The sequence below is a fragment of the Phytophthora sojae genome (assembly GCF_000149755.1).
Source record: "Phytophthora sojae unplaced genomic scaffold PHYSOscaffold_2, whole genome shotgun sequence".
Taxonomy (NCBI): Eukaryota; Oomycota; class Peronosporomycetes; order Peronosporales; family Peronosporaceae; genus Phytophthora; species Phytophthora sojae.
The window spans coordinates 468,953-479,267 of record NW_009258116.1 but is presented as its reverse complement, the minus strand read 5'-3'; the positions used below and the strand labels follow the sequence as shown (position 1 = coordinate 479,267).

The following is a 10,315-nucleotide window of genomic DNA, read 5'->3' as shown; positions in this document are numbered from 1 at the left end:
GCAGTGAAAGGCAATATTCCGTATTGATATTAATGAAGTGTGTGAAGAGCAGAGAATAAATAATTACATTATTTTGCACTACGTCTAAGCGTACATTTGTATGAACTTTTGTGTGCAAAGAACATGACGCTCCGTATGCGTATGCCACATCGTACATGTGCATGCACCCAGTACTTATTTTGTACTAGTAAATGGGGGCATTGCAAGTTAGTTGGTACCGTAGCATGTCTTAATTAGTGTTGCAGTTTTTAATAGCACGTGAACAACATACTTCGAAGTAGTAGATTTCCTCACTATTGTAGGACACCTTAATTAATTGAATCCATCGGCTGGCGAACGACGGGAGGACAGTACGAAGTTGTCGGCGGTTGGAACAGTAGCTGGACGATCCAGCGTACATGCTTCCAAATTGGCTTACAACTATTTAAACAAATATACACGTGTAAGTTAACCCGATCAGAATCTATCGATAGAAAAATAAATGGTGCATGGTCTTAGCGCTAAACATCAATCGGATTGATAGACAGAGTATGACTTCACCGTTTGCTATGCTGATGCAGTGGGCGCTGAAGCCATCATCAGCGATGCCTTCATTGTTCGCTCACTTTCGATTTCGCGCTCGATCACTTAAGACAACTACCACTACAGGCACACATATTTTCGAGAACTCATCACAAAACTAAATCACTACCCGTCTTTAGCGGTTAGCTACGACGTCGAATTGGAACAGTAGCTAGCTACGGCTGACCGATGGTGACGCTCGGTCTCTCTACAGTTTTTCAAGGCGGCAGATCTGCGCCGACAACGCTGTGAGCACGATGACCAAGATCTTGCTAGATGAAGCAAGTGCCAGCACGGATGCCAGCCACAGACGCCAGACGTTCCGTCCGCGCGTGGGACGCGGTAGGAAACCCCCGATTGTGCAGATGTCCCAATTCGGGGACTGGTGGTCCGGGGGTTCGTAGTTCGCGGGAGTGAAAATATATCGATATCAGATCCGACAACACGGACACACCGGCCAAAGCATTCTACACAAACAGTACTACGACTCAACGAAGGCTGCCATGGGAGCCATTATTTCAACACTAGAGTGTTGCAGATCAGTAACACTATACGTAATTTATTTTGGTTGCACCATCCCAGTTTTATCTTGCAGTGTAAAGTATCCCGAAACGGGTGGCTCCGTGTCATTTCAGAATTATCGCCTTGGACGCACAGCCCCTCCCGCTTCACGAGCAGGATAGCTGACTTCAATCGAAGCCTGCTGCGCTGGAATTGCCGCACGTACTCCTGACGAAGGTAAGTCTGCAAATAGGAGGTTAGAGGTAGAGGTTACTGCTGCTGACTTGGAGGGTGGGATGCTTTGGGAGGCGATATCTGGTCAGGCTGTTAGTTTTGCACGGTTCGTGCTTAACATATTGAACGAATGAGTACTGGCATCGAATGCTTTCGCAGACACTTGGTTGATCATGTATCCGTCGCGATACTGTACATGATATCGCGAGCTCTACCGGGTACATATTAGCTGACATGCCCCGGCAATGAGGAGAGTTTCGTTCTCGAAAGAAGGCGATTCGTCTTCTTGTTGCTACACTGCTCTATTAGTACTCGTACGTACAGGTAGTTGTGTACTGTTGTATGCTGAGTGCCGCTGCGTCCAAGCTGGACGAACCGAGCAGTATGTAGAACCACAACGAAGTGCTACAGACTCTTTACGTGTATTACATGTATACTGTACCATGAGTAAGCTGTTGTGGTGGGAAGGGAGAGGAGTTCTTACATCGAAGCACTTAGTGTTGAGGATATGTACCGATTCCTATAGTAATCGCTACGGTGGTAAAGTGGTCTTCTTTTTGAGCTGAATTCACTGCTCTCTGCATGTAGAAGCTACAGTAGTCAATTCGGTGCATGCATTGTGTACATATTGCACTTGTGGGTTGTTTGGTCTATGGCGGCACTGAGCTTTCCCCACACTGGTGGAATTGTCCTTATGAGGTTGTCCACTGCAAAATACTCGGAGTATAAGACAGAAACATTAAGATTCTCGGTCGAAAGCGTACACGCTTCATTGAAGTGGGTGTTACTGCCTGGCGATCATCACTTCTGCATTGCTGCTAGTGAGCGTCAAGCCTTGGTAAAGCTGCAACTCACAGCTTAGGAAGCGCCTCTCATATCGTTGATGTTGACTCCACATAAAATTATGTGTCTCTACATACGGTAAAATAACGCTACATGCATTCTGCAGTGCAATAAATTGCCACGGTAGTGTTGCGTTCCAGTAACACTGATACCACAATGTTACCGATGCCCAACACCGTAGTGTTGCAATAATCAGTGCCGGCTGCCATAGGGAGATTTGGAAATACTTCTCTGTCCCACGAAAGTATGATGATTTCGAAATCGTGCTCTATCTTCGCTTCTACAGCAACGGACAGAATGTAACTGCCAGCATTGATTGATGGTGAAGACTCTAAGCTCGCTCATCGATGTACCTTACTAAAACACCCGCTCCAACTGAAGGTATTCTATTGGTAAACGCATTTATTATGAAGATTTGCGCAAATTTATAGTATATTAAAGTTTGTATTGAAAACATAATCCATAAACACAAATCTAATTTGATTGGCCAAAACAATAAATTAGGGTGACACGGATAGTGCATGGTATCTTAGTTTATGCACACGGGTACCTTGCCTTTGGTCCGGTGGCAGTTCCTGGTGTCGGCAGTTGCATTCTGTCCGTTGCTGTACTCAAGAATTTTGGCCATGTGAGGCCTTATCATGAAGCTTAGAGGCAGGCGCTAACGCCTGATTTTTGCTCCATTATCTGTGAGAACTGAAGGAGGCACAACGCTTTTTCTGCCAGCAATTTTAGTCCTCCGTAGGTTTTTTTCGTAATTCTATCAAAAATTAGCGATAATTCATCGAAATTTCAGGATGAGTTGCTATTGCCAATGTTAGCTTGGTGAACCAATTACAGCTTGTGGAAAGGCCTGATAAGCGAGATATCTCGCTTCAAAATTAACGAGGTTTTTCTAATCAAGTGTGCTATCATTGGACAAAAACCAATTTTTGCCCTAACCAACGTCAAATGACCAATGACATTCGTTGTGTGGTACAAAAAAAAACTAACTACCTATTCTTTCGTGGGACAGAGAAGTAAGACTTCTTTCGACTGGTGCGAAACTCCAACCTAGCATATGTCATATGAGGCCTTGGAGAGACCGTTTGCAACCGGAGCGTAGCGGAGGTCTGCAATGGTCGGCGCGTAGGCCGGAGTAGTTGCACTGCGAAGTAGTTACTATCTTTTTACCGACGCCTTGCCCGCCATGAGCGAAGCGAAGCGTAGCGGAATTGGCGGTGCAAACGAAAAGCTCACCTGTTCTCGGTTAAATACGATTCGCACCAAATTCGCACGGTTTTGAAAGACTGTCGCACCAGGCGCGTGTCATCGAACGACATTCTCACGACTTTCGAGCGACACACCATTTTAATGCCGTGCCAGCGAGGTTTTGAGTAATTTACAATGTTCTATATGCTTTGAAGTGCGCACGGGGCAATTGCTGCGGCTATGAAGCAGCCGCAGGAGATGCCGATAGATCGTAAAAGAAGTACGTCCTAACTCAAAATACTAAAATAATTTTCGAAGTCACGTACTTCTTCCACTGAGGCCGCCTAACGACAGTTCTTCGAACTGCGAATACTAGCGCACCTGCAACGTCCTTGATCAGACTGGCAAACCACAAGCAATCAGGTAAGAACCACGGCTCCAGGTACAAGGCATATCGCTAATACATGGCGGAATAGATAATTCCACGCATAGCTATTCTATGTTTACACCATGGGCGTATATTTCTTCATCTTGGATAAGGTCGCACAACTCTAGTAAAGTCACACCTCTATAAATGACACCCAGTTAAGACGCTGTTTCAGTTGGCCTCCAATCAGGGATCCGTAAAACATAATAAGGCGGTTAAATATATTCCATATTAAGTATTTAATTATTCATTTTCTACGAGAATATGATTTTCGCGTATTTGCAGCATTTTCAAATACGCTGTGCAATATGCTAGACAGCCAAAGGATGCACATTTCTTGATCCAGATCTCGCATATCGCCAAATACAGGTCGCTCGAATGTATCTTTTTGAGGTGTTCCACACAACCTGCCGCCACAGGTAACATTCACCTAAAATATCATCTTAATCGGGGTATGCGACTTCTGTTTTTCCACTGTACTCTAGCTTAACTTATTGTTTGTATGAAATCCTCCAGATACTGCTTGATGTCGATGAATCAAGTTGGTCAGGTATGGGCTGAGGGATTAATCAGGCCAGGGATTCCAATCGCTCCTTAACTCTGAAATAAATTTCAGAGAACATGTAAATGCATGCACAGTGTGCATTGCACACGGTAGGTGGGGATTTACTCAAATGTAAGCGGCTGATGCAGCTTTATTTTTCTTAATACACGTAGCGGTAGATTTCTCAGCTCGCGCTCTGTTTTCAACTTGGAAAATATTTTTTTTAATACAATGCCTTCAGGTTGGGTTATCTATTGGTAATAAGTAAGTGGACGAAGTTCCCCCATGCAGAAGTGGCATATTTCGCGTCGTTGATTAATCAAGCAAAAAGTAACGAGAAACTACAGACACACGAACATTATTATTAACCTTATCAAGCGCGATACGACGACAGCTTTTGTCGTGGCAACAACTCTGACGTGTACGTGCAATTGCTCGTGTGATCGTCTGCATCCCATGTGTACTGTACGGTAGACAGATGTATTACGGTGGCTCGACTTCCTGTAGCGCGAAATCCGCCGTTGACAGGAGAAAATATAAAAATCACCATCACCACACTGAATAGCACCATCCAAACCTGACCTGGACTTTCGCCATGCAAGAGATATGCGCCCTTGGCAGAGGCCGTTTCAACGAGCGTAAATGTCGCACTTTGGTGTACGGGTCGTGTTAATTTGTGTATTGCTAGTGTTTAGATTGGGTGCGTTTAATGTGTCACAGCATGTCGCCATCCGTGTACGATTGGTGTGGTAGGAACAATCGCAACCCAGCCAGTTGTCATTCGGACCTGCAGCAGGCAACGGCGAGACGGACAAGATGCGTCGCGTGCGTGACAAGGAGTACGAAGAGAAAGCTGCGATCAAAATTAAGAGTGAGATGCTTCAGAATAGTAATGATGACAAACCAACAGCACTGAACTTGTCTTGCATAAATGTTTTGAAGGATGAAGTGTTCAATAAGGAAAGAGGAAACTACAACAACGATCTTAAGAGTATGTATTTCGTTTTGTGAGTAAGATATCGTTTTGTGAGTAAGATTCTCTAGAACAACAGCTCAACCCTACACGAACCGAGGCAATTCCAGTGTGATACCAGTGTGATACCAACATCCGTACTACCATTAGAAAGCGTAACGCATGCTCTTGCCTATAGCAGCATTGTTGTGCTGTAAAGCGTAGATCTACGCATGAGGAGCTTGAAAAATCATTTCCTTACCTCAAAGTATGACTCTGTGAGTATGACCGAACAGGAACTACAGCTTCAGCAAGATTAGTTCCGTAATGGCTTGCATACATGATTTAGCACTACCACACTTACTGAGCCGTAGTAACGCCGTTAGCTTGGACGTAACGGACAATTTCGCGGTCGTTAGCAGAACCAGTGCCAGTATCAAGTGTTGCCCTGAAATTGTCGAAGTAACCACTGATTGTAAATAACTTAATTTGGATTGTGATGACACCGCCAGAGAAACGTGAAGTTCACTGGTAGATGTGTATGAAGCCCTAGAGGTCGATGCAGCTTGCTTCCGTAGTACCATTTTGAACCGTAAGAGGAGACGATTCCATTGATATCTCGCATGACCACAAAACTAACATATTGTGAGTGAGATGCTCCAAATTGTATATTGTTGCTTTGCTCGGTACGGGACATAGCGTTGCGACGTCAGCTAGTTCCGTAGTACCGTTCAAACACTAAGACTACGCCGATCCCGATGATTAAGCTCATGTGTATCAAAGCTCCAACGCGAGAGTGAGAAGCCCCGGAAAGTGATCTTCTGTGGTTTATGTCCGATCCAGCGCAAACCCGTTGAGTGGGGGACGGCCTGGTACTTGCAGTTGTTCTTCATTGACGGCCCTGTTCCCTCCAGCCCCACGACGAACTCGGCGGCTCACCAGAACTTGCTGCATGTTGCGATCGGTCATCTTGAGGATGTTGAGGCTGTGCAGCAAATGCGTGCAAACTCCGAACTTGAACCAGTATGCACATGGACAGTGAAGCAGTTCCACATTGACGCTCCAACCTTCCGGTGGTTGGTCAAGCCACTCTGCCCGTGCGTAGTTCTCGCCGAAGTTCGACGTCCGGTGCAGGGATTCCTTGGTACGATTGGTGTCGGGGTTATATGAACGTTCCGGGGCAATCATTTTCACGAACACGAAGGCGGGATCCGTCGGAGATGGTAGCGCAAACAGCATATTCTTCTTCGCCAATTCCTTCGCGCGGCGCTTGAGGTTGCTAGTCGGGGTGCAGTTTTCGTTGAAGGGGCGCAAGTTCACCGACTCTGTGTGGATGCAGAGCGCAAGTTGCTTCAGGAGAGCCCCCATTTTCAAACGCGCACGTCGGGTGTAGTCTCGTTTGAGCAGTTTATTAAACTGCTCAACCGGGTTGTTGGTAGACGCGTAGCCGGTAGGAGTATGATAGCATTGCCAACGGTGCGGATGCGTACAGGTTTCAATACATGTTCGGCGAGGTTTCGGCAGAAGCTTTTCTGGGCTTCCGTTAAATGCCTTCGCCGCGGTGACGCCTGCGCCACCAGGTGGACTCCATCTTCAAAGATCGAGATGCGCTCAGACTGCGTACAGGTGAGAATCTTCGCCTGCCAGTGGCATGCCAGGAAGGGGATGCTCTCCGAGCACGTTGTCGACGTGCACTTGACTCGCTGGTAACGCGAGAAGCAGACTGTGCAGTCCATGAGTTCACTCTTCACGTACTTGTGGCTCTTGAACGCATCGATGAGCGCCATGCCGTCTTGGTTGGATGCCCCCTCAATGACAGGCACCCATGGGATGCGAAGGCGCGCTGCCATCGGGCGGGTGGTGGTGGTGGTTGGGGGGTGTTGGTGCCTTGAGTCTTGGTCTTGCCGCTTGATTCCTGGACCGCCAAAGGGAAAGTGAGACGCGTTCATTGGTTAAGACACTGGTTTGGTTGGTGTGGGTTAGTTGTCTTGTCGTGCGGTCCAGTGAATCCAGGTGCCGATCCGTAGTGGATGGTGCAAAATTGCATTGGATGGTGATTTCAGTGACTTCGTATACTAAAACGTAATGGACGGTATTTTTACCTGTTTCTCCGTTGAAAGCCACAAGCGACTTGATCCTTGAAGATTTGCCTAAGAGAAGAGCCTAAAATCCACAGACAGACTATGCCAAGCATCCCACGAGCAGAGAGGCAAAAGAGCACTACAACCCAAATCTACGAGCTCGTGCCTGCCAAGCGAGCACGAACTATGGGGTTTTTCAGCTTCCCCATTTAAATACGGCACCCCGCGAGCAGCGCTCGTTACGGATCCCCCTTATTGGGCAAAATAAATTAATTCAGCACTACTTGAACGTGCCGCCACCGTCAGACGTCGCCAAGAGACCCGAGTGCTACTCCGTCCCGTGCAGGAGAAGGCGTAGCAGCAGCACCAGCGCCAGCGCGAGCAGCAGAAGTACGAGCAGCCGCCCGTAGTGCGAGGCCCCCAGCGAGAGCTACCTGCAGTAGGAGGAGGCCCCCACCACCGCGTGCCGCCCGCAGACGTCACTAAGAGGATCGCGAGCATTTCCATTGCGTTGGGTAGGAGAAAACACGAAGGACGGTGGTGGGTGGTAACAGAGAGCTTATTGGCATGGTTCGACCACCTGTTGCAGTTCGTGAGGCCGTTCAAGCTTATCAACCCTCTGCGGGCTACACGCTTAAACCGCCTACTGTCGCGGAGAAGTCATTCATTTTTGAGTGGGGTGTACGCGTGGAGTATATCGACAATGATGAAGTGAAAACTGGTTGGTTATGTCTTGCCGACGAGGCGTGTCGACAGGCAGGTGTGAAATTGGTGTTGTCACGAGCAAGAACATCTAGAGCAACGGAGCATTTACGAAAGGTGCATCGAATCTCGTCGAAGAAAACGGCGGCTGCAGTTGAAGGGAAACGAAAGCGAGATGAGACGGTTGAACGGCTGCTCTCGTCGAATTTGTATCGAACAAACCCTCAATGCCTTCATTTGCTGCTGGAAACCCTTCGCATCGTGAACAATAACTTGTCTTTCTGTAGCGGCGAGTACGAAGAATCCCGAGTAATTCGGCAGGTGGTGGTGAGAGAAGAGATGCAGACTACGGTAAATGCAGAGCGAATTGCGAAGGCAATTGTCGAGCTTTACAGCTCGACCAAAGCGGAGTTAATTGACTTCTTAGAACGTAATCGCTCCGATCGCGCGAATTTTGTGATCATGACAGACTTTTGGACTTGTCGTACAACTCATCGGAAATATTTAGGGTTGCGGCTTTATCTCGTGGATGAGTATTGGCAAATGCGATCGGTGATGCTTGGAACGCGAAAATTTAGCCCATCGTATGGAGATCGCGACGTTGGAATTCAAGGTCCATTTTCGGCGTGGCTGGAAGAAATTCTAGTGGATTTCAGACTTCGGAAAGATTTTGTTTGCTGCCACGAGCGACGCTGGGCCTGATGTCAAAAACTTGCTGGCCAACAAATTGAAATACAGGTGGGAATGGTGTGTTGCGCACATGGCCCATGCAGCGACAAAGGAAGCATGTGGAATGAGAAATGATGAAATTAAGTCGCTGAATCCGGGGATGACTAAGTTGATTTCACGAATTAAGAAAACGATTTACCAAGTTCGCACTGTGGAAACTACTGGCAATTTGTTTCAAGAGCTGTGTAGAACACAAACTGAAACTGGAACAACCCAACTTCTTGATTACAATCCAGCCCGATTTTTAAGTCTGACGACAGCAATTAGAAGGATTCTGGATAAATGGACTGCGATTGTTGCCTGGTATGATGAGAGGGCACGAAAAGCAATTTGCGAAAACAAAGTTCCGCCTACTTTTCCACTACAAGACGATCAGCTAGATTTGATTCATCTACTCTCATTGCTACGGCCGGTTGCGGGTGTTAAGCATATGTGTCAAGCTGAAGAACCCTCGACATGTATCCTGCGCATTTCTTCCTGGGTCTGGACGCTCAATGTCTCCAAACGACTGGTAAGGGCTGCCTCCGTGCGCACATCGTACTCGTTTTGCATCTTAGCGAGAGTATTCAGATGCGTCTCCAGCATAGATCTCGTGTCTTGCAGATCCTGCTGGAACTGAAGGGTAGTCGCGTGTTGGCGTTCTACTAGCAGCTGCACTCCTTGTTGCGTTGACGCCTGTGCAGTTAGTAAAGCCTCGCCTTGCGCCTAAGTTTCTTGTAGGGCCGCATACTCCGTTGCTAATGCCTCTGTGCGCACCCAAAACTGGTTAACGACGCTCTCCGACTGCCCATCAATGGCCAGTAGCTGTTGCGCGCGTTCACCATCGTCAAACCCACCCATCCTTCTCGTAGCAACAACTATTTCTTGATTAGTTGTGTCATCGCTCCGATATTCAGCAGCTGCGGCAGCCCTAGCTTGCTTTTTAAACAGGTCATGACCATTTTCGCTCCCCAACTCGTACGCCAATCCCGCAACCCAAGTCGCTTACCAATACGTCTGTGCGCAGCACGTGGCGGTGGGGGTCTCCTCCTACTGCAGGTAGCTCTCGCTGGGGGCCTCGCACTGCGGGCGGCTGCTCGTACTTCTGCTGCTCGCGCTGGCGCTGGTGCTGCTGCTCCGCCTTCTCATGCACGGGACGGCGGAGTAGCACTCGGGTCTCTTGGCGACGTCTGCGGGCGGCACGCGGCGGTGGGGGCCTCCTCCTACTGCAGGTAAGCTTAGCCGATATTTTTACGGAAAAGATAGCGCCCATGTTTTCGGTTGGAGGGGGTGAAATTGACTCAAATCAATCGGGAGTGTCTGAGCAAAATGGACACCAGTGGCATTTGAGAGGCACGAAGAGCCTGCAAACTTCACCCCAGTGCCGTGGCTGCCCATAGTATTCCCTGCTCAACGCTGGGTCGGTCTTCAGAGGGTTCTTAGCGCCCGCAGAGCGACGTTTGGCAGCTTAAGGTCACCTTAGCCCATGGGCTTTGCAGCATGTTTGCCGGCCATGACACCCGTCCCACAAGCCGAACATGTTTGGAAATGCTTGAACATGTTTGACCATG

General features: G+C 48.0%; 2 protein-coding genes across 2 annotated transcripts; one reads left to right on the top strand and one right to left on the bottom strand.

Moving 5' to 3' along the window:
• Window positions 1-6,574: 6,574 nt before the first annotated feature.
• Window positions 6,575-7,160, bottom strand: PHYSODRAFT_353787 (hypothetical protein). Its single transcript, XM_009519926.1, has one exon. The coding sequence runs from the start codon at window positions 7,101-7,103 to the stop codon at window positions 6,624-6,626; it is 480 nt and encodes a 159-aa protein (XP_009518221.1). The 5' UTR covers window positions 7,104-7,160; the 3' UTR covers window positions 6,575-6,623.
• A 741-nt stretch (window positions 7,161-7,901) lies between these two features.
• Window positions 7,902-9,384, top strand: PHYSODRAFT_481348 (hypothetical protein; the record flags this gene model as incomplete). Its single annotated transcript, XM_009519925.1, has 2 exons — window positions 7,902-8,662; window positions 8,724-9,384. 2 exons carry the CDS (start codon window positions 7,902-7,904, stop codon window positions 9,382-9,384), a joined length of 1,422 nt encoding a protein of 473 aa, XP_009518220.1.
• Between the last annotated feature and the right edge of the window lie 931 nt (window positions 9,385-10,315).